The 26,502-nt window shown below is 50.6% G+C and overlaps 3 protein-coding genes and 1 long non-coding RNA gene across 4 annotated transcripts; all 4 read right to left on the bottom strand.

Moving 5' to 3' along the window:
- Positions 1-1,116: 1,116 nt before the first annotated feature.
- Positions 1,117-4,565, bottom strand: LOC109439945 (alpha-1-acid glycoprotein). Its single transcript, XM_074330904.1, has 6 exons — positions 4,401-4,565; positions 3,859-4,001; positions 3,559-3,629; positions 2,649-2,756; positions 2,396-2,499; positions 1,117-1,320 (listed from the first exon to the last, which is right to left on the bottom strand). Exons 1-6 carry the CDS (start codon positions 4,509-4,511, stop codon positions 1,237-1,239), a joined length of 621 nt encoding a protein of 206 aa, XP_074187005.1. The 5' UTR covers positions 4,512-4,565; the 3' UTR covers positions 1,117-1,236.
- A 2,274-nt stretch (positions 4,566-6,839) lies between these two features.
- LOC109439944 (alpha-1-acid glycoprotein) lies at positions 6,840-10,283 on the bottom strand. Its single transcript, XR_012495909.1, has 6 exons — positions 10,121-10,283; positions 9,584-9,726; positions 9,284-9,354; positions 8,373-8,480; positions 8,120-8,223; positions 6,840-7,043 (listed from the first exon to the last, which is right to left on the bottom strand). It is a non-coding gene; the product is annotated as an alpha-1-acid glycoprotein (long non-coding RNA).
- A 4,391-nt stretch (positions 10,284-14,674) lies between these two features.
- Positions 14,675-18,125, bottom strand: LOC141571176 (alpha-1-acid glycoprotein 1-like). Its single transcript, XM_074330898.1, has 6 exons — positions 17,960-18,125; positions 17,417-17,559; positions 17,117-17,187; positions 16,207-16,314; positions 15,954-16,057; positions 14,675-14,878 (listed from the first exon to the last, which is right to left on the bottom strand). The coding sequence occupies exons 1-6, from the start codon at positions 18,068-18,070 to the stop codon at positions 14,795-14,797; spliced, it is 621 nt and encodes a 206-aa protein (XP_074186999.1). The 5' UTR covers positions 18,071-18,125; the 3' UTR covers positions 14,675-14,794.
- A 4,385-nt stretch (positions 18,126-22,510) lies between these two features.
- Positions 22,511-25,964, bottom strand: LOC141571177 (alpha-1-acid glycoprotein-like). Its single transcript, XM_074330899.1, has 6 exons — positions 25,800-25,964; positions 25,258-25,400; positions 24,958-25,028; positions 24,047-24,154; positions 23,793-23,896; positions 22,511-22,714 (listed from the first exon to the last, which is right to left on the bottom strand). Exons 1-6 carry the CDS (start codon positions 25,908-25,910, stop codon positions 22,631-22,633), a joined length of 621 nt encoding a protein of 206 aa, XP_074187000.1. The 5' UTR covers positions 25,911-25,964; the 3' UTR covers positions 22,511-22,630.
- Between the last annotated feature and the right edge of the window lie 538 nt (positions 25,965-26,502).

Raw genomic sequence — 26,502 nt, 5'->3', positions numbered from 1 at the left:
GCTAAGCCTCCGGGACTATACCCTTCTGGGTGCCAAGAGGCTGTGCCATAGACATCAAGATGGAAAGAGAGGAGTCCAAGGTGGGGACCAGGACAGTGTCCCCAGCCTCCGTACCCTGGGCTCAGCTGTGGCTCCACTTTTGAGCAAAGGACGCGGAGTCTTGGGTTCCTGGAGCCCGACTCTGGAGGGCGTCAGCATGTGAGCCTTGGGCCTGGGCACCCGGAGCTGTGGTTATGGTCCTGTCTCCTGTCGTGCGAGGTGGCTTAGGCCACTCCCACGGGGAATTTTTCAAACAATTCAGTCCCAAATTTTCTGCCACCTCACATGGCCTGCTTCCCTCACGTGACCGTCAATCATGAAGCCCTCGGGTCTGGAAGGAGGCCGGCCTTGCTTGCTGGACTCCTGGCTTCAGGAGCTCAGTTCTCTCTATTCCACTACGTGGGCCTGCCTCAGATACAGCCGCGTCTTGAGGGCTCCAGACACATTCGCAAGATTGCTGGTTTCTAGCGGCCAAGCTTGCCCCTAGGTGTCTTAAGCTCCTTTTGGTGTTGGACGGGCACCCTGAGGGCACTGCATGGAGACACACAGGCCCAGTTCCCCACCTCTTGCCAGGATGCTCACAGCAGCCTCTGCACCAGTCTTCCTGCCCACGGTCGGGCCCCTCCCAATCTCTCCCTCAGATGGCTCTGGTAATGCCTGCACTAAGGTCCTTTATGCCTGGCACCACACACCTGAGTCCTCACTGCCCCTTATCCACCTGAACTCCTACTTAGGGTTCCTCTGCCTCGATGTTTCTCAAACAGGTCTTCTCAGATCCTTCGTTTGCAGCGGGAATAGCGGGTGCTATCAAGCTCCTAATCTTTCTAGACTGGTTCAGATGCCCCTTCCAGGAAGCCTTCCCATACTTCCCCCTGCTAAGGAACCTTCCTCATATGCTGGGCTCAAACACACCTCAGTGCATACCATTGTCCATCCTAGCATGTGTGCTGGGTATTACAGCAGAGGCTCTTTCAACCAGGGGCAGGGGCTCATCCAGTGGTTAGCCAGCGCTCAACTCAGCAGGCTTTAATGTGAATGAATAAATGAGTGTCAAGGGAAAGAGCAAATGATAACCTGCCTGTTCCAAATGAGTAAGCTTTATTGATGCAACTGAGGTACAAAGGTTGGGAGGGGGCTGAGGATAGGTCGCAAAAGTTCCCGAGCTCCTAACCCAATGCTATGTCCTCTGAGGACCCCTCATTTTCCTCCTTCCTTTGGACCTTTGGCATCTGTTTCCTTCTTCCTCTCCTCGTGTTCTTTATGCAGCGGCTCACACTGATCCTAGAAGACAATGGGAGAAGGAAGCACAACGATGGGATAAGGGTACGATGAGTTCTGGACTGTGACCCTGGCCCAACCATGGCTCCAACCCAAGCTCTGCCATTTCTGAGCTGGGTGTCCTTGGGCAAGTCATTTCCCTCTCTGAGCATCAGCTTACTCAACTCTAAGGGCTCAAACCCTTAAGAACAAGGGGAATTTACTGGGCACGTATGACCTGCCAAGCCCCTATGTTGCTCTGGATTTCTCACCACTATATTCAGATGATGCACCTAAGGCTCAGAGTGGCCATGGGTCCTGTCCAAGGTCCCCCAGCCAGTAGTTGGAGGTGGCAGGCAGCAGCGGACTGACTCCAGTGCCTGTACGTATATTCATAAGCCCTTTCCCGGGGTTCCTGGGAGCCCCAGGGGGGTGGACGATCTGTGCCACTGGTGATCACAGATGATCTCAGGGGCAGACACAGGGACACATGTTTATCTTAATAATCATGAAAGTATATCATGTATATCCCCAAAGGGGTAACCAGCTCTCAGCTCTGTGATTTCAGATATGGTTCCATTGGACAAGACCAAGTAAAGCATTCCACTTAACACAGGCAAAGAAAAGTATTGAGATCAACAGGTAATTCTCAGTTACAGCAAAAACCGGCATGGCAGTCCTGGACTTGCTGCATATTGAGTGACACTGGAAACCACAATTCCAGCTCCCCGTCACACGGTGTGAGAGGCCTGGGTGTGGCAGGCCGTTGTGACTGATAATTCCCCATGTGCGTGTCTTCCCCACGTCCCTACCAGCACACCGTGGCTATACTGTTCCCCTCCTGTTGGCTTTCCCAATCCTCCCCACCTACTCCATACGTCCTCCCTGATTTCCCAATGGTGTCCCCCCGGGGCTCTCGTTCACTCCCTCTGCACCTCTGTGAAGCTCAGCTGTCCCTGCACTGAGGCGGGCACGTAAAAGCAGCATCTCCTGTCTCACTGTGCAGCCCTGGCTAGCAGCTTTCCCTCTCTGGGCCTCTGGGGCTGCCCAAGGGGAGAGCACCCTCAGGTGGGCACTGCCCACTCCTCCTCACACTCACCTGGTTCTCATCCACATACACGATTTCCGACTTTTCCATGCCCATGCATATGACTTGTTCATGGAACTGTCTCATTTGCTCCGGAGTCAACACGGGCTTGTCAGCTGCAAGAAGGAGCAGCGGGCTGGTGAGAGTGCCAGCAGGTCCCGATGGGAGGCCAGGGAAGGCTGAGGGTCTGAGGGCCCGGCCCGAGGAGCGAGTGGTCTGGGGAGGAGGCCTGGGAAAGGTGGGAGTTTGGGGGTGGGCTGCCTACCGAATAAGGAGAAGCCCATGTTCTGCTTGTCTTCTGGGGAAAAAGCAAGCATGAAGATGCCGGGGTCCTTGGTTAATATCAGGTAGGCAAAAAGTTCTGTGCCCATAACTGGAAGAGAAACCTTCTGGGTGAGACCATGGGGACGACCAATGGTTCTCCCCCTCAGCGGTGAGAAAACCTGGAGTGCCCAGGGCCATATACCAATAAGTCAAGGTCTGGGTTCATCTGGGTCACGTGTCCCTAGGTCTTACTGTGCGCTGGTCCATGCGCTGAGCACTTATGTCAGTGGTCTCAGAGGAACCTCATGAACTGTGGCTGTCAGGGCCTTTCTTCCCATTTTACAGATGAGAAAAATGAGATCTGAGAGGAGCCTCAGGGCTCCTAGGTAGTGTCAGTTCAATCATGTTGGCATTTGTGTGTTCCTACTATGTGCCCTCTCTGGTGATGGTGGGGACATGGGGGAAGTCACTGCCGGTCCAAGAAACAGTCTGCCACCCTTAGCTCCCAGAGGATAAAGAGTGGTTGAGAGAGAGAAACAGGACTGGAGCCAACCTTGAATCCTAGATCTAATTGCAAGCTGTGTGACCTCAGGGAACCATGTGACTCTCTGTTTCCTCATTTCCTCATCTCATGACTGTAATGTCCTCCTAGGTTGTTTGTAAATATCAAGTGGGTGAATTTATGTAAAGCACTTCAAACAGCGCCTGGCACACAGTAAGAGCTCAGACATGTTGGCAGTTATTGATTACTTCAGTGTGCAGGTACTGGGCCCTCAGAGATATAAGAAACGGGCCTGTCCCATGTTCTTTGTGCCCAAAGTCCTCAGGGTCTTAGCCCATAGTCCCCTCCTTTAGGTGGCCCACCCACCATCTCACCATTCCACACAGCAGCCCTCCCCCTGAGAGCTTACGGTATCTGGACAGGGTCCCATTTTCCTTCTGCATCTTCAGGTGGGAAGAGCTATAGATGCACTGGTGATTACTAAAGCCAGGCAGAAGAGGGAATAAAAACAGTAACAAGGTCAAGGAGAAGTGGACAATCACAGTCATCGTGGGGTAAGAGTCAGGTGGCAACTCGAATCAGCCCCTCCCCATTCCATGTTTGAGAAAGTGAAGCCAGGAAGATGGAGGGGCTTGCTCCAGGCCTCTGGCAGCTGGGAGTAGAAGCCAGAAGCACCGGCTAGGGGAGAACTGGTGTGTCCGGATCTTACATTGTCGCGTACTGTCTGATCAGTACGGTGTCGTCCGTGTGGTTGAAGTCAAGGTAAAAGAAGGCCGATTGGGTAAGGCTAGTCAACAGCTTATACAAGGGGTTGCGGTAAGCCCAGGCGACAAAATACCCCTTGCCAGAGATCTGGGGAGAAACAGGAGTTGGTGACGGAGGCGGGGCTGAATCCTTGAGAGTAGCTTGGAGGACATGGGGCAGATCTCAACCACCATTCGCGAATCAGGAGACTGAGCCCTCCATTGAGGAGTGGGCATGCGGGAGCTCACGCTGAGGGTCAGGCATCACCCCCATGCCCCGGCCACCCCTTCTTGCCCAGTACAACACTGCCTCTGATGAGGAGCCTCACAATGGGGCTTCCGAGTTTGGAGGCAGAAGAATGCCTCTGGAGGTTGGACAGAACTTTACCCCAGGACCCAAGAGAAAAGAGCAGAGTCAGGTGAGGACGTTGTGCATAAGCCAGCAGGGCGAAGCGAAGCCCAGAGAGAGAAACACCTGCCCACAGTGCTCTGGGGCCCAAGCACCCACCTGGTCCAGGGAGGCATTGGTGATAGGCACCGTGAAATTGACACACGACGAGCTCTGGGCATTCAGTAGAGGAAGGAGGCTCAGGACTGCCAAGGCCCAGGGCAGCGCCATGCCAAGACTAGGAGGTACCCAGGCCCAGGTGGCACTGGTAGCTGGTGGGTACAGTGACTTTTATAATGAGGTGTGGGTGGGGCCCTGGAGACCGGCTCTGACACAAGCCAGTAAACGCTTGACAAATGTCATGCACAAAACCTTCCCTCCTTTCCCCGAAGCCAGATGTCAGTAAAGCCTCCAAGCCCAGGCCTAAGTTGGGACCAGACCTTGATACAAGGGTCAGACGTACTGGCTATTCCAAGCTAAGCTGGATAAGGGCTGCAGTGATATTAGTTAATGCTGGTAGATTTCAATAGTGGACTTTCTAAGCAAGCGCTCTGTTTTCATCCAAGTGCTGTCCCACTGAGCACCAAGACTTGACCGGGATCCAGTCATAGATCAAATGCTGAAGGCAACTTAGACAGTTCCCATCTAACGTGAGGTATAGGGGGCGATGGGGTTGGGAAGGGATGTACGGGTGGGGGTCAGGGCAAACATGGAATCAGTTCCAGTTGAGTGTGGTAACAACTGAGAAAGAGCAAAAGTCCAGAATGTCTCCAGCCCATTCCTGGAGGCAGGGACGTTTCCAAAGAAGGGGCCATTAAATCGACTGTCTATTTCCAGCAAATGTATTACTTGAACCATCTCCCCACATCTAAAACAGGAAATTATCTCTGTGTTGTCTTCACTGCTTGCTATTTGAGCAGTGAACGTACCTCTCTTTTCACCGGTGTATCCCCAATCCTGGAACAGTGCACAGCACATAGTAAGCACTGAGGAAATACTGTGGAATGAATAATTCCACTGTCCACTTGCATTTCTACATTTATAAAAATCTTTTTTTCCATTTTATTTTATTTTTTGACATTCAATATAATTTTATATTAGTTTCAGGTGTACCAGCCCTCCTGGTTCCCACTGTGTCCCCATTGCATTGCTGAGGAGCCTGAGGTTTCGGCCCAAATTCACTATGGTCTGATTCCAAAGTCCATACTCTGTTACTGATTTTCTCTACCTAAATTTCCATGATTCCCCCACCTCACCCCTGACTCCTGCTTGTTCCTGTGGCTTTTTCGTCCATCTTCCCCACCTCTCATCTCACTTGCTTCTCCCTGCTCACCAGGGAGAAAAATGGCATTTTAATTTCCATTTCATTTTCCAGCTGATCCTTCTCAGTAGAGAAAATGGCATCTTGCTGAAAGCAACACTAAGATGGGTAGATGGCTCTAAGTGCTAAGCCTCCGGGACTATACCCTTCTGGGTGCCAAGAGGCTGTGCCATAGACATCAAGATGGAAAGAGAGGAGTCCAAGGTGGGGACCAGGACAGTGTCCCCAGCCTCAGTGCCCTGGGCTCAGCTGTGGCTCCAGTTTTGAGCAAAGGACGCGGAGTCTTGGGTCCTGGAGCCTGACTCTGGAGGGCGTCAGCATGTGAGCCTTGGGCCTGGGCACCCGGAGCTGTGGTTATGGTCCTGTCTCCTGTCGTGCGAGGTGGCTTAGGCCACTCCCACAGGGAATTTTTCAAACAATTCAGTCCCAACTTTTCTGCCACCTCACATGGCCTGCTTCCCTCACGTGACCGTCAATCATGAAGCCCTCCGGTCTGGAAGGAGGCCGGCCTTCTTGCTGGACTCCTGGCTTCAGGAGCTCAGTTCTCTCTATTCCACTACGTGGGCCTGCCTCAGATACAGCCGCGTCTTGAGGGCTCCAGACACATTCGCAAGATTGCTGGTTTCTAGCGGCCAAGCTCGCCCATAGGTGTCTTAAGCTCCTTTTGGTGTTGGACGGGCACCCTGAGGGCACTGCATGGAGACACACAGGCCCAGTTCCCCACCTCTTGCCAGGATGCTCACAGCAGCCTCTGCACCAGTCTTCCTGCCCACGGTCGGGCCCCTCCCAATCTCCCCCTCAGATGGCTCTGGTAATGCCTGCACTAAGGTCCTTTATGCCTGGCACCACACACCTGAGTCCTCACTGCCCCTTATCCACCTGAACTCCTACTTAGGGTTCCTCTGCCTCGATGTTTCTCAAACAGGTCTTCTCAGATCCTTCGTTTGCAGCGGGAACAGCAGGTGCTATCAAGCTCCTAATCTTTCTAGACTGGTTCAGATGCCCCTTCCAGGAAGCCTTCCCAGACTTCCCCCTGCTAAGGAACCTTCCTCATATGCTGGGCTCAAACACACCTCAATGCATACCATCGTCCATCCTAGCATGTGTGCTGGGTATTACAGCAGAGGCTCTTCCAACCAGGGGCAGGGGCTCATCCAGTGGTTAGCCAGGGCTCAACTCAGCAGGCTTTAATGTGAATGAATAAATGAGTGTCAAGGGAAAGAGCAAATGATAACCTGCCTGTTCCAAATGAGTAAGCTTTATTGATGCAACTGAGGTACAAAGGTTGGGAGGGGGCTGAGGATAGGTCGCAAAAGTTCCCGAGCTCCTAACCCAATGCTATGTCCTCTGAGGACCCCTCATTTTCCTCCTTCCTTTGGACCTTTGGCATCTTTTTCCTTCTTCCTCTCCTCATGTTCTTTATGCAGCGGCCCACACTGATCCTAGAAGACAATGGGAGAAGGAAGCACAACGATGGGATAAGGGTACGATGAGTTCTGGACTGTGACCCTGGCCCAACCATGGCTCCAACCCAAGCTCTGCCATTTCTGAGCTGGGTGTCCTTGGGCAAGTCATTTCCCTCTCTGAGCATCAGCTTACTCAATTCTAAGGGCTCAACCCTTAAGAACAAGGGGAATTTACTGGGCACGTATGACCTGCCAAGCCCCTATGTTGCTCTGGATTTCTCACCACTATATTCAGATGATGCACCTAAGGCTCAGAGTGGCCATGGGTCCTGTCCAAGGTCCCCCAGCCAGCAGTTGGAGGTGGCAGGCAGCAGCGGACTGACTCCAGTGCCTGTACGTATATTCATAAGCCCTTTCCCGGGGTTCCTGGGAGCCCCAGGGGGGTGGACGATCTGTGCCACTGGTGATCACAGGAGATGATCTCAGGGGCAGACACAGGGACACATGTTTATCTTAATAATCATGAAAGTATATCATGCATATCCTCAAAGGGGTAACCAGCTCTCAGCTCTGTGATTTCAGATATGGTTGCATCGGACAAGACCAAGTAAAGCATTCCACTTAACACAGGCAAAGAAAAGTATTGAGATCAACAGGTAATTCTCAGTTACAGCAAAAACCGGCATGGCAGTCCTGGACTTGCTGCATATTGAGTGACACTGGAAACCACAATACCAGCTCCCTGTCACACGGTGTGAGAGGCCTGGGTGTGGCAGGCCGTTGTGACTGATAATTCCCCATGTGCGTGTCTTCCCCACGTCCCTACCAGCACACCGTGGCTATACTGTTCCCCTCCTGTTGGCTTTCCCAATCGTCCCCACCTACTCCATACGTCCTCCCTGATTTCCCAATGGTGTCCCCCCGGGCTCTCGTTCACTCCCTCTGCACCTCTGTGAAGCTCAGCTGTCCCTGCACTGAGGCGGGCACGTAAAAGCAGCATCTCCTGCCTCACTGTGCAGCCCTGGCTAGCAGCTTTCCCTCTCTGGGCCTCTGGGGCTGCCCAAGGGGAGAGCACCCTCAGGTGGGCACTGCCCACTTCTCCTCACACTCACCTGTTTCTCATCCACATACACGATTTCCGACTTTTCCATGCCCATGCATATGACTTGTTCATGGAACTGTCTCATTTGCTCCGGAGTCACCTTGGGCTCATCAGCTGCAAGAAGGAGGAAGCAGGCTGGTGAAGATGCCAGCAGGTCCCGATGGGAGGCCAGGGAAGGCTGAGGGACTGAGGGCCCAGCCCAAGGAGAGGGTGGTCTGGGGGTAGGCCTGGGTAGGGTGGGAGTTTGGGAGTGGGCTGCCTACCGTAGAAGGTGAGGCCCATGTTCTGCTTGTCTTCTGGGGAAAAAGCAAGCATGAAGATGCCGGGGTCCTTGGTTAATATCAGGTAGGCAAAATTTTCTCTGCCCAAATCTGGAAGAGAAAGCATCTGGGTGAGACCATGGGGACGACCAGTGGTTCCCTCCTCACGGGTGAGAAAACTGGGAGTGCCCAGGGCCATACACCAATAAGTCAAGGTCTGGGTTCATCTGGGTCACGTGTCCCTAGTTCTTACTGTGCGCTGGTCCATGCGCTGAGCACTTATGTTAGTGGACTCAGAGAAACCTCATGAACTGTGGCTGTCAGGGCCTTTCTGCCCATTTTACAGATGAGAAAAATGGGATCTAGAGAGGAGCCTCAGGGCTCCTAGGTAGTGTCAGTTCAATCATGTTGGTATTTGTGTGTTCCTACTATGTACCCTCTCTGGTGATGGTGGGGACATGGGGGAAGTCACTGCCGGTCCAAGAAACAGTCTGCCACCCTTAGCTCCCAGAAGATAAAGAGTGGTTGAGAGAGAGAAACAGGACTGGGGCCAACATTGAATCCTAGATCTAATTGCAAGCTGTGTGACCTCAGGGGAACCATGTGACTCTCTGTTTCCTCATTTCCTCATCTCAAGACTGTAATGTCTTCCTAGGTTGTTTGTAGATATTAAGAGGGTGAATTTATGTAAAGCACTTCAAACAGCGCCTGGCACACAGTAAGAACACAAAAATGTTGGCAGTTATTGATTACTTCAGTGTGCAGGTACTGGGCCCTCAGAGATATAAGAAATGGGCCTGTCCCATGTTCTCTGTGCCCAAAGCCCTCAAGGCCTTAGCCCCAGGTCCCCTCCTTTAGGTGGGCCACCCACCATTTCACCATTCCACACAGCAACCCTCCCCCTGAGAGCTTACAGTATCTGGACAGGGTCCCATTTTCCCTCTGGATGTTCAGGTGGGAAGAGTTATAGACGCACTGGTGATTACTAAAGCCAGACAGAAGAGGGGAGAAAAACAGTAAGAAGGTCAAGGAGAAGTGGACAATCACAGTCATGGTGGGGTAAGAGTCAGGTGGCAACTTGAATCAGCCCCTCCCCATTCCGTGGTTCACAAAGTGAAGCCAGGAAGATGGAGGGGCTTGCTCCAGGCCTCTGGCAGCTGGGAGTAGAAGCCAGAAGCACTGGCTAGGGGAGAACTGGTGTGTCCGGATCTTACATTGTCGAGTACTCTCTGATCAGTACTGTGTCCTCCGTGTAGTTGGAGTCAAGGTAAAAGAAGGCCGACTGGTACGTGCTAGCTGACTGCTTATACTCGGGGTTGTTGTAAGCCCAGGCGACAAAAAACCACTTGCCCGAGATCTGGGGAGAAGCAGGAGTTGGTCACGGAAGCTGGGCTGAATCCTTGAGAGTAGCTTAGTGGACCGTGAGGCAGATCTCAACCACCATCTGCGAATCAGAAGACTGAGCCCTCCATTGAGGAGTGGGCATGCGGGAGCTCACGCTCAGGCATCACCCCCATGTCCCGGCCACCCCCTCTTGCCCAGTACAACACTGCATCTGATGAGGAGCTTCGCAATGGGGCTTCCGAGATTGGAGGCAGAAGAATGCCTCTGGAGGTTGGACAGAACTTGACCCCAGGACCCAAGAGAAAAGAGCAGAGTCAGGTGAGGACGTTGTGCATAAGCCAGCAGGGCGAAGCGAAGCCCAGAGAGAGAAACACCTGCCCACAGTGCTCTGGGGCCCAAGCACCCACCTGGTCCAGGGAGGCATTGGTGATAGGCACCGTGAAATTGACACACGACGAGCTCTGGGCATTCAGTAGAGGAAGGAGGCTCAGGACTGCCAAGGCCCAGGACAGCGCCATGCCAAGACTAGGAGGTACCCAGACCAAGGTGGCACTGGTAGCTGGTGGGTACAGTGACTTTTATAATGAGGTGTGGGTGGGCCCTGGAGACCGGCTCTGACACAATCCAGTAAACGCTTGGGAAATGTCATGCACAAAACGTTCCCTCCTTTCCTCGAAGCCAGCTGTCGGTAAAGCCTCCAAGCCCAGGCCTAGCTTGAGTCCCTGACCTTGATACAAGGGTCAGAAATTCTGGCTGTCAAAGCCAAGCTAGATAAGGGCTGCAGTGATATTAGTTAATGCTGGTAGATTTCAATTGTGGACTTTCTAAGCAAGCGCTCTGTTTTCATCCAAGTGCTGTCCCACTGAGCACCAAGACTTGACAGGGACCCAGCCATAAATCAAATGCTGAAGGCAACTTAGACAGTTCCCATCTAACGTGAGGTATAGGGGGCGATGGGGTTGGGAAGGGATGTACGGGTGGGGGTCAGGGCAAACATGGAATCAGTTCCAATTGAGTGTGGTAACAACTGAGAAAGAGCAAAAGTCCAGAATGTCTCCAGCCCATTCCTGGAGGCAGGGACGTTTCCAAAGAAGGGGCCATTAAATCGACTGTCTATTTCCAGCAAATGTATTACTTGAACCATCTCCCCACATCTAAAACAGGAAATTATCTCTGTGTTGTCTTCACTGCTTGCTATTTGAGCAGGGAACATACCTCTCTTTTCACCAGTGTATCCCCAATCCTGGAACAGTGCACAGCACATAGTAAGCACTGAGGAAATACTGTGGAATGAATAATTCCACTGTCCACTTGCATTTCTACATTTCTAAAAATCTTTTTTTTCCATTATTTTGGTTTTTGATATTCAATATAATTTTATATTAGTTTCAGGTGTACATCATAGCGTTAGAAATGTATATAATTTCTACGAAGTGATCCCCCTGAGTATGACCCACCTGGCATATACATAGTTTTTACCATATTGTTAATTATGTTCCCTATGACTTACTGTACATCTCCAGGACAATTTTATAAATACCAATTTGTATTTCTTAATCCCTTCACCTTTTTCACCCTGCCCCCAACCGCCCTCCTATCTATCACCCCATAGATCTAGTACCCATCTGACACCATATATAGTTATTAAAATATCACTGACTATATTCCTTATGCTATACCCTACATTCCCATGACTTCTGCGTAACAGTCAATTTGTTCTTTTTAATCCCTTCCCCTTTTCACCCACCCCAACCCACCTTCCATCTGGCAACCATCAAAATGTTCTCTGTATCTATGAGTTTGTTTCTGTTTCACTTTTTGTTTAGATTGTTCTTTAGAGTACACTTATAAGTGAAATCATCTGACATTTGTCTTTTGCTGTCTAACTTACTCCACTCAGCACAATACCCTCTAGGTCCATCCACGTTGTCACAGATGGCAAGATTTCATTCTTTTTTACAGCTGAGTAATATTCCACTAAGTACCACCTCTTCTTTATCCATTCACCCACTCAGGGACACCCATGTTGCGTGCATATCTTGGCTATTGTAAATAATGCTGCAATGAACATATGATAGCACACCCCCTCAAAGTAGCATTTTGAGTTTCTTCAGATAAAACCCACAAATTGGATTACTAAGTCCTTCTACGCCTCTTATTATAGTCTTTGTTTTAAAGTCCATTTTGTCTGGCATTAGTATTTTTGCCCCGGCATTTTTTGTTTGTTCGTTTGTTTGTTTCCATTTTCATGAAATATCTTTTTCCATCCTTTTACTCTGTATGTCTGTTGATCTGAAGTGAGTCTCTTGTAGGCAGCATATGTACAGGTCTTGTTTTCTTATCCACTCAGCCCTCCTACATCTTTTGAGTGGAACATTTAATCAATTTACATTGAAATTAATTGTTTTGCTATGTAGTTAGTGCTGTTTTACTATTCATATTTTTTACTTGCTTTTGTTTTTGTTTTCGTTTTGTCTTAGAGAGGTCCCTCTAAGATTCCTTGCAATACTGGTTTGGTGGTGATGAACTCTTTTAGCTTTTTCATGTCTGGGAACTTCTTTATCTGTCTTTTGATTCTAAACGAGAGCTTTGCTGTGTAGAGTAATCTTTGTTGTAGGTCCTTGCTTTTCATCACTTTGAATATTTCCTGCCAATGCCTTCTGGCCTGCACAGTTTCTGTTGAGAAATCAGTCGAAGTCCTGTAGCAGCTCCCTTGCAGGTAAGTAACTGCTTTTCTCTTGCAGCTTTTAAGATTCTCTTTGTCTTTAACCTTTGGCATTTAATTATGATGTATCTTGGTGTGGCCCCTTTGGTTCATCTTGTTTGGGACTCTCTGCACTTCCTGGGCCTGTATATCGATTTCCTTCACCAAGTCAGGGAAGTTTTCTGTCATTATTTCTGATAGGCTTTCAATTCCTTGCTCTCTCTCTTCTCTTTCTGCTACCCCTATGATGTGTATGTGGTATGCTTAGTGTTGTCCCAGAGGCCCCTTAAACTCTCCTCATTTTTTTAGATACTATTTTTGGATACTTTTTTTTTTTTTTTAGATTTTATTGGGGAATGGGAACAGGACTTTATTGGGGAACATAACTTTTTTCCAAGACAAGTTGTTGTCCTTTCAATCTTAATTGTGAAGGGCGCAGCTCAGCTCCAGGTCCAGTTGCTGTTGCTAGTTGCAGGGGGCGCAACCCTCCATCCCTTGTGGGAGTCATACTGGCAACCTTATGGTTGAGAGCCCACTGGCCCAAGTGGGAATCCAACTGGCAGCCTTCGGAGTTAGGAGCACGGAGCTCCTACCACCTGAGCCACCAGGATGGCCCCTTGATACTTTTGTTGGGTACTGTTCTGTATGGCCAGCACGCTGTCTGGCCAAGCCCATTTTATGGAGGCCAAAGGTGTTTCGAGACATACAGCAAACGGGTGTCTGCAAAAGCAGGAGCCTGCATTCCTTCCTTTTAGGTGCAAATAACAACAACGGCTGCCATGTATTGCCGCCTCAACACCATGCACTCACCGGCCCTCCAGGTTCCCACTGTGTCCCCACTTCATTGCTGAGGAGCCTGAGGTTTCGGCCCAAATTCACTATGGTCTGATTCCAAAGTCCATACTCTGTTACTGATTTTCTCTACCTAAATATCCATGATTCCCCCACCTCACCCCTGACTCCTGCTTGTTCCTGTGGCTTTTTCGTCCATCTTCCCCACCTCTCATCTCACTTGCTTCTCCCTGCTCACCAGAGAGAAAAATGGCATTTTAATTTCCATTTCATTTTCCAGCTGATCCTTCTCAGTAGAGAAAATGGCATCTTGCTGAAAGCAACACTAAGATGGGTAGATGGCTCTAAGTGCTAAGCCTCCGGGACTATACCCTTCTGGGTGCCAAGAGGCTGTGCCATAGACATCAAGATGGAAAGAGAGGAGTCCAAGGTGGGGACCAGGACAGTGTCCCCAGCCTCCGTACCCTGGGCTCAGCTGTGGCTCCAGTTTTGAGCAAAGGACACGGAGTTTTGAGTCCCTGGAGCCTGACTCTGGAGGGCGTCAGCATGTGAGCCTTGGGCCTGGGCACCCGGAGCTGTGGTTATGGTCCTGTCTCCTGTCGTGCGAGGTGGCTTAGGCCACTCCCACAGGGAATTTTTCAAACAATTCAGTCCCAACTTTTCTGTCACCTCACGTGGCCTGCTTCCTTCACGTGACAGTCAATCATGAAGCCCTCGGATCTGGAAGGAGGCCGGCCTTCTTGCTGGACTCCTGGCTTCAGGAGCTCAGTTCTCTCTATTCCACTACGTGGGCCTGCCTCAGATACAGCCGCGTCTTGAGGGCTCCAGACACATTCACAAGATTGCTGGTTTCTAGCGGCCAAGCTTGCCCCTAGGTGTCTTAAGCTCCTTTTGGTGTTGGACGGGCACCCTGAGGGCACTGCATGGAGACACACAGGCCCAGTTCCCCACCTCTTGCCAGGATGCTCACAGCAGCCTCTGCATCAGTCTTCCTGCCCACGGTCGGGCCCCTCCCAATCTCCCCCTCCGATGGCTCTGGTAATGCCTGCACTAAGGTCCTTTATGCCTGGCACCACACACCTGAGTCCTCACTGCCCCTTATCCACCTGAACTCCTACTTAGGGTTCCTCTGCCTCGATGTTTCTCAAACAGGTCTTCTCAGATCCTTCGTTTGCAGCGGGAACAGCAGGTGCTATCAAGCTCCTAATCTTTCTAGACTGGTTCAGATGCCCCTTCCAGGAAGCCTTCCCAGACTTCCCCCTGCTAAGGAACCTTCCTCATATGCTGGGCTCAAACACACCTCAGTGCATACCATCATCCATCCTAGCATGTGTGCTGGGTATTACAGCAGAGGCTCTTCCAACCAGGGGCAGGGGCTCATCCAGTGGTTAGCCAGCGCTCAACTCAGCAGGCTTTAATGTGAATGAATAAATGAGTGTCAAGGTAATGAGCAAATGATAACCTGCCTGTTCCAAATGAAGAAGCTTTATTGATGCAACTGAGGTACAAAGGTTGGGAGGGGGCTGAGGATAGGTCGCAAAAGTTCCCGAGCTCCTAACCCAATGCTATGTCCTCTGAGGACCCCTCATTTTCCTCCTTCCTTTGGACCTTTGGCATCTTTTTCCTTCTTCCTCTCCTCATGTTCTTTATGCAGCGGCCCACACTGATCCTAGAAGACAATGGGAGAAGGAAGCACAACGATGGGATAAGGGTACGATGAGTTCTGGACTGTGACCCTGGCCCAACCATGGCTCCAACCCAAGCTCTGCCATTTCTGAGCTGGGTGTCCTTGGGCAAGTCATTTCCCTCTCTGAGCATCAGCTTACTCACCTCTAAGGGCTCAACCCTTAAGAACAAGGGGAATTTACTGGGCACGTATGACCTGCCAAGCCCCTATGTTGCTCTGGATTTCTCACCACTATATTCAGATGATGCACCTAAGGCTCAGAGTGGCCATGGGTCCTGTCCAAGGTCCCCCAGCCAGTAGTTGGAGGTGGCAGGCAGCAGCGGACTGACTCCAGTGCCTGTACGTATATTCATAAGCCCTTTCCCGGGGTTCCTGGGAGCCCCAGAGGGTGGACGATCTGTGCCACTGGTGATCACAGGAGATGATCTCAGGGGCAGACACAGGGACACATGTTTATCTTAATAATCATGAAAGTATATCATGCATATCCTCAAAGGGGTAACCAGCTCTCAGCTCTGTGATTTCAGATATGGTTGCATTGGACAAGACCAAGTAAAGCATTCCACTTAACACAGGTAAAGAAAAGTATTGAGATCAACAGGTAATTCTCAGTTACAGCAAAAACCGTCATGGCAGTCCTGGACTTGCTGCAGATTGAGTGACACTGGAAACCACAATTCCAGCTCCCCGTCACACGGTGTGAGAGGCCTGGGTGTGGCAGGCCGTTGTGACTGATAATTCCCCATGTGCGTGTCTTCCCCACGTCCCTACCAGCACACCGTGGCTATACTGTTCCCCTCCTGTTGGCTTTCCCAATCCTCCCCACCTACTCCATACGTCCTCCCTGATTTCCCAATGGTGTCCCCCCGGGCTCTCGTTCACTCCCTCTGCACCTCTGTGAAGCTCAGCTGTCCCTGCACTGAGGCGGGCGTGTAAAAGCAGGATCTCCTGCCTCACTGTGCAGCCCTGGCTAGCAGCTTTCCCTCTCTGGGCCTCTGGGGCTGCCCAAGGGGAGAGCACCCTCAGGTGGGCACTGCCCACTTCTCCTCACACTCACCTGTTTCTCATCCATGTACACGATTTCTGACTTTTCCATGCCCATGTGTATGAGGTGTTCATGGAACTGTCTCATTTGCTCCGGAGTCACCTTGGGCTCATCAGCTGCAAGAAGGAGGAAGCAGGCTGGTGAGGATGCCAGCAGGTCCCGATGGGAGGCCAGGGAAGGCTGAGGGACTGAGGGCCCGGCCCAAGGAGAGGGTGGTCTGGGGTTAGGCCTGGGTAGGGTGGGAGTTTGGGAGTGGGCTGCCTACCGTAGAAGGTGAGGCCCATGTTCTGCTTGTCTTCTGGGGAAAAAGCAAGCATGAAGATGCTGGGGTCCTTGGTTAATATCAGGTAGGCAAAATTTTCTCTGCCCAAATCTGGAAGAGAAAGCATCTGGGTGAGACCATGGGGACGACCAGTGGTTCCCTCCTCACGGGTGAGAAAACTGGGAGTGCCCAGGGCCATACACCAATAAGTCAAGGTCTGGGTTCATCTGGGTCACGTGTCCCTAGTTCTTACTGTGCGCTGGTCCATGTGCTGAGCACTTATGTTAGTGGACTCAGAGGAACCTCATGAACTGTGGCTGTCAGGGCCTTTCTGCCCATTGTACAGATGAGAAAAATGGGATCTGGAGAGGAGCCTCAGGGCTCCTAGGTGGTGTCAGTTCAATCATGTTGGCATTTGTGTGTTCCTACTATGTACCCTCTCTGGTGATGGTGGGGACATGGGGAAAGTCACTGCCGGTCCAAGAAACAGTCTGCCACCCTTAGCTCCCAGAGGATAAAGAGTGGTTGAGAGAGAGAAACAGGACTGGAGCCAACATTGAATCCTAGATCTAATTGCAAGCTGTGTGACCTCAGGGGAACCATGTGACTCTCTTTCCTCATTTCCTCATCTCATGACTGTAATGTCCTCCTAGGTTGTTTGTAGATATTAAGTGGGTGAATTTATGTAAAGCACTTCAAACAGCGCCTGGCACACAGTAAGAACACAAAAATGTTGGCAGTTATTGATTACTTCAGTGTGCAGGTACTGGGCCCTCAGAGATAATAAGAAATGGGCCTGTCCCATGTTCTCTGTGCCCAAAGCCCTCAAGGCCTTAGCCCCAGGTCCCCTCCTTTAGGTGGACCACCCACCATTTCACCATTCCACACAGCAACCCTCCCCCTGAGAGCTTACAGTATCTGGACAGGGTCCCATTTTCCCTCTGGATGTTCAGGTGGGAAGAGTTATAGACGCACTGGTGATTACTAAAGCCAGACAGAAGAAGGGAGAAAAACAGTAAGAAGGTCAAGGAGAAGTGAACAATCACAGTCATCGTGGGGTAAGAGTCAGGTGGCAACTTGAATCAGCCCCTCCCCATTCCGTGGTTGACAAAGTGAAGCCAGGAAGATGGAGGGGCTTGCTCCAGGCCTCTGGCAGCTGGGAGTAGAAGCCAGAAGCACTGGCTAGGGGAGAACTGGTGTGTCCGGATCTTACATTGTCGAGTACTGTCTGATCAGTACTGTGTCCTCCGTGTAGTTGGAGTCAAGGTAAAAGAAGGCCGACTGGTACGCGCTAGCTGACTGCTTATACTCGGGGTTGTTGTAAGCCCAGGCGACAAAAAACCACTTGCCCGAGATCTGGGGAGAAGCAGGAGTTGGTCACGGAGGCTGGGCTGAATCCTTGAGAGTAGCTTAGTGGACCGTGAGGCAGATCTCAACCACCATCTGCGAATCAGGAGACTGAGTCCCCCATTGAGGAGTGGGCATGCGGGAGCTCACGCTGAGGGTCAGGCATCACCCCCATGCCCTGGCCACCCCTTCTTGCCCAGTACAACACTGCCTCTGATGAGGAGCCTCGCAATGGGGCTTCCGAGATTGGAGGCAGAAGAATGCCTCTGGAGGCTGGACAGAACTTGACCCCAGGACCCAAGAGAAAAGAGCAGAGTCAGGTGAGGACGTTGTGCATAAGCCAGCAGGGCGAAGCGAAGCCCAGAGAGAGAAACACCTGCCCACAGCGCTCCGGGGCCCAAGCACCCACCTGGTCCAGGGAGGCATTGGTGATAGGCACCGTGAAATTGACACACGACGAGCTCTGGGCATTCAGTAGAGGAAGGAGGCTCAGGACTGCCAAGGCCCAGGACAGCGCCATGCCAAGACTAGGAGGTACCCAGACCCAGGTGGCACTGGTAGCTGGTGGGTACAGTGACTTTTATAATGAGGTGTGGGTGGGGCCCTGGAGACCGGCTCTGACACAAGCCAGTAAACGCTTGGGAAATGTCATGCACAAAACGTTCCCTCCTTTCCCCAAAGCCAGCTGTCGGTAAAGCCTCCAAGCCCAGGCCTAACTTGAGTCCCTGACCTTGATACAAGGGTCAGAAATTCTGGCTGTCAAAGCCAAGCTAGATAAGGGCTGCAGTGATATTAGTTAATGCTGGTAGATTTCAATAGTGGACTTTCTAAGCAAGCGCTCTGTTTTCATCCAAGTGCTGTCCCACTGAGCACCAAGACTTGACAGGGACCCAGTCATAAAGCAAATGCTGAAGGCAACTTAGACAGTTCCCATCTAACGTGAGGTATAGGGGGCGATGGGGTTGGGATGGGATGTACGGGTGGGGGTCAGGGCAAACATGGAATCAGTTCCAATTGAGTGTGGTAACAACTGAGAAAGAGCAAAAGTCCAGAATGTCTCCAGCCCATTCCTGGAGGCAGGGACGTTTCCAAAGAAGGGGCCATTAAATCGACTGTCTATTTCCAGCAAATGTATTACTTGAACCATCTCCCCACATCTAAAACAGGAAATTATCTCTGTGTTGTCTTCACTGCTTGCTATTTGAGCAGGGAACATACCTCTCTTTTCACCAGTGTATCCCCAATCCTGGAACAGTGCACAGCACATAGTAAGCACTGAGGAAATACTGTGGAATGAATAATTCCACTGTCCACTTGCATTTCTACATTTCTAAAAATCTTTTTTTCCCATTATTTTGGTTTTTGATATTCAATATAATTTTATATTAGTTTCAGGTGTACATCATAGCGTTAGAAATGTATATAATTTCTACGAAGAGATCCCCCTGAGTACGACCCACCTGGCATATACATAGTTTTTACCATATTGTTAATTATATTCCCTATGACTTACTGTACATCTCCAGGACAATTTTATAAATACCAATTTGTATTTCTTAATCCCTTCACCTTTTTCACCCTGCCCCCAACCGCCACCCTATCTATCACCCCATAGATCTAGTACCCATCTGACACCATGTATAGTTATTAAAATATCACTGACTATATTCCTTATGCTATACCCTACATTCCCATGACTTCTGCGTAACAGTCAATTTGTTCTTTTTAATCCCTTCCCCTTTTCACCCACCCCAACCCGCCTTCCATCTGGCAACCATCAAAATGTTCTCTGTATCTATGAGTTTGTTTCTGTTTCACTTTTTGTTTAGATTGTTCTTTAGAGTACACTTATAAGTGAAATCATCTGACATTTGTCTTTTGCTGTCTAACTTACTCCACTCAGCACAATACCCTCTAGGTCCATCCACGTTGTCACAGATGGCAAGATTTCATTCTTTTTTACAGCTGAGTAATATTCCACTAAGTACCACCTCTTCTTTATCCATTCACCCACTCAGGGACACCCATGTTGCGTGCATATCTTGGCTATTGTAAATAATGCTGCAATGAACATATGATAGCACACCCCCTCAAAGTAGCATTTTGAGTTTCTTCAGATAAAACCCACAAATTGGATTACTAAGTCCTTCTCGCCTCTTATTATAGTCTTTGTTTTAAAGTCCATTTTGTCTGGCATTAGTATTTTTGCCCCGGCATTTTTTGTTTGTTCGTTTGTTTGTTTCCATTTTCATGAAATATCTTTTTCCATCCTTTTACTCTGTATGTCTGTTGATCTGAAGTGAGTCTCTTGTAGGCAGCATATGTACAGGTCTTGTTTTCTTATCCACTCAGCCCTCCTACATCTTTTGAGTGGAACATTTAATCAATTTACATTGAAATTAATTGTTTTGCTATGTAGTTAGTGCTGTTTTACTATTCATATTTTTTACTTGCTTTTGTTTTTGTTTTCGTTTTGTCTTAGAGAGGTCCCTCTAAGATTCCTTGCAATACTGGTTTGGTGGTGATGAACTCTTTTAGCTTTTTCATGTCTGGGAACTTCTTTATCTGTCTTTTGATTCTAAACGAGAGCTTTGCTGTGTAGAGTAATCTTTGTTGTAGGTCCTTGCTTTTCATCACTTTGAATATTTCCTGCCAATGCCTTCTGGCCTGCACAGTTTCTGTTGAGAAATCAGCTGACAGTCTTGTGGGCGCTCCCTTGCAGGTAAGTAACTGCTTTTCTCTTGCAGCTTTTAAGATTCTCTTTGTCTTTAACCTTTGGCATTTAATTATGATGTATCTTGGTGTGGCCCCTTTGGTTCATCTTGTTTGGGACTCTCTGCACTTCCTGGGCCTGTATATCGATTTCCTTCACCAAGTCAGGGAAGTTTTCTGTCATTATTTCTGATAGGCTTTCAATTCCTTGCTCTCTCTCTTCTCTTTCTGCTACCCCTATGATGTGTATGTGGTATGCTTAGTGTTGTCCCAGAGGCCCCTTAAACTCTCCTCATTTTTTTAGATACTATTTTTGGATACTTTTTTTTTTTTTTAGATTTTATTGGGGAATGGGAACAGGACTTTATTGGGGAACATAACTTTTTTCCAAGACAAGTTGTCCTTTCAATCTTAATTGTGAAGGGCGCAGCTCAGCTCCAGGTCCAGTTGCTGTTGCTAGTTGCAGGGGGCGCAACCCTCCATCCCTTGTGGGAGTCATACTGGCAACCTTATGGTTGAGAGCCCACTGGCCCAAGTGGGAATCCAACTGGCAGCCTTCGGAGTTAGGAGCACGGAGCTCCTACCACCTGAGCCACCAGGATGGCCCCTTGATACTTTTGTTGGGTACTGTTCTGTATGGCCAGCACGCTGTCTGGCCAAGCCCATTTTATGGAGGCCAAAGGTGTTTCGAGACATACAGCAAACGGGTGTCTGCAAAAGCAGGAGCCTGCATTCCTTCCTTTTAGGTGCAAATAACAACAACGGCTGCCATGTATTGCCGCCTCAACACCATGCACTCACCGGCCCTCCTGGTTCCCACTGTGTCCCCATTTCATTGCTGAGGAGCCTGAGGTTTCGGCCCAAATTCACTATGGTCTGACTCCAAAGTCCATACTCTGTTACTGATTTTCTCTACCTAAATATCCATGATTCCCCCACCTCACCCCTGACTCCTGCTTGTTCCTGTGGCTTTTTTGTCCATCCTCCCCACCTCTCATCTCACTTGCTTCTCCCTGCTCACCAGGGAGAAAAATGGCATTTTAATTTCCATTTCATTTTCCAGCTGATCCTTCTCAGTAGAGAAAATGGCATCTTGCTGAAAGCAACACTAAGATGGGTAGATGGCTCTAAGTGCTAAGCCTCCGGGACTATACCCTTCTGGGTGCCAAGAGGCTGTGCCATAGACATCAAGATGGAAAGAGAGGAGTCCAAGGTGGGGACCAGGACAGTGTCCCCAGCCTCAGTGCCCTGGGCTCAGCTGTGGCTCCACTTTTGAGCAAAGGACGCGGAGTCGGGTCCCTGGAGCCTGACTCTGGAGGGCGTCAGCATGTGAGCCTTGGGCCTGGGCACCCGGAGCTGTGGTTATGGTCCTGTCTCCTGTCGTGCGAGGTGGCTTAGGCCACTCCCACGGGGAATTTTTCAAACAATTCAGTCCCAACTTTTCTGTCACCTCACGTGGCCTGCTTCCTTCACGTGACAGTCAATCATGAAGCCCTCGGGTCTGGAAGGAGGCCGGCCTTGCTTCCTGGACTCCTGGCTTCAGGAGCTCAGTTCTCTCTATTCCACTACGTGGGCCTGCCTCAGATACAGCCGCGTCTTGAGGGCTCCACACACATTCGCAAGATTGCTGGTTTCTAGCGGCCAAGCTCGCCCCTAGGTGTCTTAAGCTCCTTTTGGTGTTGGACGGGCACCCTGAGGGCACTGCATGGAGACACACAGGCCCAGTTCCCCACCTCTTGCCAGGATGCTCACAGCAGCCTCTGCACCAGTCTTCCTGCCCACGGTCGGGCCCCTCCCAATCTCCCCCTCCGATGGCTCTGGTAATGCCTGCACTAAGGTCCTTTATGCCTGGCACCACACACCTGAGTCCTCACTGCCCCTTATCCACCTGAACTCCTACTTAGGGTTCCTCTGCTTCGATGTTTCTCAAACAGGTCTTCTCAGATCCTTTGCCTGCAGTGGGAACAGCGGGTGCTATCAAGCTCCTAATCTTTCTAGACTGGTTCAGATGCCCCTTCCAGGAAGCCTTCCCAGACTTCCCCCCTGTTAAGGAAACTTCCTCATATGCTGGGCTCAAACACACCTCAGTGCATACCATTGTCCATCCTAGCATGTGTGCTGGGTATTACAGCAGAGGCTCTTCCAACCAGGGGCAGGGGCTCATCCAGTGGTTAGCCAGCGCTCAACTCAGCAAGCTTTAATGTGAATGAATAAATGAGTGTCAAGGTAATGAGCAAATGATAACCTGCCTGTTCCAAATGAGTAAGCTTTATTGATGCAATTGAGGTACAAAAGGTGAGAGGGGGCTGAGGATAGGTCGCAAAAGTTCCCGAGATCCTAACCCAATGCTATGTCCTCTGAGGACCCCTCATTTTCCTCCTTCCTTTGGACTTTTGGCATCTTTTTCCTTCTTCCTCTCCTCATGTTCTTTATGCAGCGCCTCACACTGATCCTAGAAGACAATGGGAGAAGAAAGCACAATGATGGGATAAGGGTACGATGAGTTCTGGACTGTGACCCTGGCCCAACCATGGCTCCAACCCAAGCTCTGCCATTTCTGAGCTGGGTGTCCTTGGGCAAGTCATTTCCCTCTCTGAGCATCAGCTTACTCAACTCTAAGGGCTCAAACCCTTAAGAACAAAGGGAATTTACTGGGCACGTATGACCTGCCAAGCCCCTATGTTGCTCTGGATTTCTCACCACTATATTCAGATGATGCACCTAAGGCTCAGAGTGGCCATGGGTCCTGTCCAAGGTCCCCCAGCCAGTAGTTGGAGGTGGCAGGCAGCAGCGGACTGACTCCAGTGCCTGTACGTATATTCATAAGCCCTTTCCCAGGGTTCCTGGGAGCCCCAGGGGGGTGGACAATCTGTGCCACTGGTGATCACAGGAGACGATCTCAGGGGCAGACACAGGGAGACATGTTTATCTTAATAATCATGAAAGTATATCATGTATATCCCCAAAGGGGTAACCAGCTCTCAGCTTTGTCAATTCAGATATGGTTGCATCGGACAATACCAAGTAAAGCGTTCCACTTAACACAGGTAAAGAAAAGTATTGAGATCAACAGGTAATTCTCAGTTACAGCAAAAACGGGCATGGCAGTCCTGGACTTGCTGCAGATTGAGTGACACTGGAAACCACAATACCAGCTCCCTGTCACACGGTGTGAGAGGCCTGGGTGTGACAGGCCGTTGTGACTGATAATTCCCCATGTGTGTGTCTTCCCCACGTCCCTACCAGCACACCGTGGCTATACTGTTCCCCTCCTGTTGGCTTTCCCAATCCTCCCCACCTACTCCATACGTCCTCCCTGATTTCCCAATGGTGTCCCCCCGGGGCTCTCGTTCACTCCCTCTGCACCTCGGTGAAGCTCAGCTGTCCCTGCACTGATGCGGGCGCGTAAAAGCAGGATCTCCTGCCTCACTGTGCAGCCCTGGCTAGCAGCTTTCCCTCTCTGGGCCTCTGGGGCTGCCCAAGGGGAGAGCACCCTCAGGTGGGCACTGCCCACTCCTCCTTACACTCACCTGTTTCTCATCCACATACACGATTTCGGACTTTTCCATGCCCATGCATATGACTTGTTCATGGAACTGTCTCATTTGCTCCGGAGTCACCTTGGGCTCATCAGCTGCAAGAAGGAGGAAGCAGGCTGGTGAGGATGCCAGCAGGTCCTGATGGGTGGCCAGGGAAGGCTGAGGGTCTGAAGGCCTGGCCCGAGGAGCGAGTGGTCTGGGGAGGAGGCCTGGGTAGGGTGGGAGTTTGGGGGTGGGCTGCCTACCGTAGAAGGTGAGGCCCATGTTCTGCTTGTCTTCTGGGGAAAAAGCAAGCATGAAGATGCTGGGGTCCTTGGTTAATATCAGGATGCAAAGATGTTCTCTGCCGTTATCTGGAAGAGAAAGAATCTGGGTGAGACCATGGGGACGACCAATGGTTCCCTCCTCCAGGGGTGAGAAAACTGGGAGTGCCCAGGGCCATACACCAATAAGTTAAGGTCAGGGTTCACCTGGGCCAGGTGTCCCTAGGTCTTACTGTGCACTAGGTCATGCGCTGAGCACTTATGTGAGTGGTCTCAGAGGAACCTCATGAACTGTGGCTGTCAGGGCCTTTCTGCCCATTTTACAGATGAGAAAAATGGGATCTGGAGAGGAGCCTCAGGGCTCCTAGGTGGTGTCAGTTCAATCATGTTGGCATTTGTGTGTTCCTACTATGTACCCTCTCTGGTGATGGTGGGGACATGGGGAAGTCACTGCCGGTCCAAGAAACAGTCTGCCACCCTTAGCTCCCAGAGGATAAAGAGTGGTTGAGAGAGAGAAACAGGACTGGAGCCAACATTGAATCCTATATCTAATTGCAAGCTGTGTGACCTCAGGGGAACCATGTGACTCTCTGTTTCCTCATTTCCTCATCTCATGACTGTAATGTCCTCCTAGGTTGTCTGTAAATATTACGTGGGTGAATTTATGTAAAGCACTTCAAACAGCGCCTGGCACACAGTAAGAGCACAAAAATGTTGGCAGTTATTGATTACTTCAGTGTGCAGGTACTGGGCCCTCAGAGATATAAGAAATGGGCCTGTCCCATGTTCTCTGTGCCCAAAGCCCTCAAGGCCTTAGCCCCAGGTCCCCTCCTTTAGGTGGCCCACCCTCCATCTCACCATTCCACACAGCAGCCCTCCCCCTGAGAGCTCACCGTATCCGGACAGGGTCCCATTTTCCCTCTGGATTTTCAGGTGGGAAGAGTTATAGACGCACTGGTGATTACTAAAGCCAGACAGAAGAGGGGAGAAAAACAGTAAGAAGGTCAAGGAGAAGTGGACAATCACAGTCATGGAGGGGTAAGAGTCAGGTGGCAACTTGAATCAGCCCCTCCCCATTCCGTGGTTGACAAAGCGAAGCCAGGAAGATGGAGGGGCTTGCTCCAGGCCTCTGGCAGCTGGGAGTAGAAGCCAGAAGCACCGGCTAGGGGAGAGCTGGTGTGTCCGGATCTTACATTGTCGAGTACTGTCTCATAAGTATCTTGTCCTCTGTGTAGTTGGAGTCAAAGTAAAAGAAGGCCGACTGGTATGCGCTAACCCACTCCTTATACTCGGGGCTGCGGTAAGCCGAGGCGATATAAAACCACTTGCCAGAGATCTGGGGAGAAGCAGGAGTTGGTCACGGAGGCTGGGCTGAATCCTTGAGAGTAGCTTGGAGGACGTGGGGCAGATCTCAACCACCATTTGCGAATCAGAAGACTGAGCCCTCCATTGAGGAGTGGGCATGCGGGAGCTCACGCTGAGGGTCAGGCATCACCCCCATGCCCCGGCCACCCCTTCTTGCCCAGTACAACACTGCCTCTGATGAGGAGCCTCGCAATGGGGCTTCCGAGATTGGAGGCAGAAGAATGCCTCTGGAGTTTGGACAGAACTTGACCCCAGGACCCAAGAGAAAAGAGCAGAGTCAGGTGAGGACGTTGTGCATAAGCCAGCAGGGCGAAGCGAAGCCCAGAGAGAGAAACACCTGCCCACAGTGCTCTGGGGCCCAAGCACCCACCTGGTCCAGGGAGGCATTGGTGATAGGCACCGTGAAATTGACACACGACGAGCTCTGGGCATTCAGTAGAGGAAGGAGGCTCAGGACTGCCAAGGCCCAGGACAGCGCCATGCCAAGACTAGGAGGTACCCAGGCCCAGGTGGCACTGGTAGCTGGTGGGTACAGTGACTTTTATAATGAGGTGTGGGTGGGCCCTGGAGACCAGCTCTGACACAATCCAGTAAACGCTTGGGAAATGTCATGCACAAAACCTTCCCTCCTTTCCCTGAAGCCAACTGTCGGTAAAGCCTCCAAGCCCAGGCCTAACTTGAGTCCCTGACCTTGATACAAGGGTCAGAAATTCTGGCTGTTCAAAGCCAAGCTAGATAAGGGCTGCAGTGATATTAGTTAATGCTGGTAGATTTCAATAGTGGACTTTCTAAGCAAGCGCTCTGTTTTCATCCAAGTTCTGTCCCACTGAGCACCAAGACTTGACAGGGACCCAGTCATAAATCAAATGCTGAAGGCAACTTAGACAGTTCCCATCTAACGTGAGGTATAGGGGGCGATGGGGTTGGGAAGGGATGTACGGGTGGGGGTCAGGGCAAACATGGAATCAGTTCCAGTTGAGTGTGGTAACAACTGAGAAAGAGCAAAAGTCCAGAATGTCTCCAGCCCATTTCTGGAGGCAGGGACGTTTCCAAAGAAGGGGCCATTAAATCGA

Source organism: Rhinolophus sinicus, linkage group LG04 (genome assembly GCF_036562045.2).
Source record: "Rhinolophus sinicus isolate RSC01 linkage group LG04, ASM3656204v1, whole genome shotgun sequence".
NCBI classification, from domain to species: domain Eukaryota; kingdom Metazoa; phylum Chordata; class Mammalia; order Chiroptera; family Rhinolophidae; genus Rhinolophus; species Rhinolophus sinicus.
The sequence above is the reverse complement of the archived record's forward strand: the minus strand, read 5'-3'. Positions and strand labels throughout refer to the sequence as shown.

Bases quoted from the DNA above. Each gene is read 5' to 3' on its own strand.
- LOC109439945 (XM_074330904.1), bottom strand. From the start codon at position 4,511: ATGGCGCTGCCCTGGGCCTTGGCAGTCCTGAGCCTCCTTCCTCTACTG. The intron at 3,630-3,858 runs GTAAGATCCGGA...GCCTGGCTTTAG, and splicing joins ATCAGACAGTACGCGACAAT to TAATCACCAGTGCATCTATA. The intron at 2,500-2,648 runs GTAGGCAGCCCA...TCCTTCTTGCAG, and splicing joins CATGGGCTTCTCCTTATTCG to CTGACAAGCCCGTGTTGACT.
- LOC141571177 (XM_074330899.1), bottom strand. From the start codon at position 25,910: ATGGCGCTGTCCTGGGCCTTGGCAGTCCTGAGCCTCCTTCCTCTACTG. The intron at 25,401-25,799 runs GTGGGTGCTTGG...GCTTCTCCCCAG, and splicing joins CCAATGCCTCCCTGGACCAG to ATCTCTGGCAAGTGGTTTTA. The intron at 22,715-23,792 runs GTGAGTGTAAGG...ATTGTCTTCTAG, and splicing joins TGTATGTGGATGAGAAACAG to GATCAGTGTGAGGCGCTGCA.
- LOC141571176 (XM_074330898.1), bottom strand. From the start codon at position 18,070: ATGGCGCTGTCCTGGGCCTTGGCAGTCCTGAGCCTCCTTCCTCTACTG. The intron at 17,560-17,959 runs GTGGGTGCTTGG...GCTTCTCCCCAG, and splicing joins CCAATGCCTCCCTGGACCAG to ATCTCGGGCAAGTGGTTTTT. The intron at 16,315-17,116 runs GTAAGCTCTCAG...TTTCTCTTCCAG, and splicing joins TGGGACCCTGTCCAGATACT to ATTTGGGCAGAGAAAATTTT.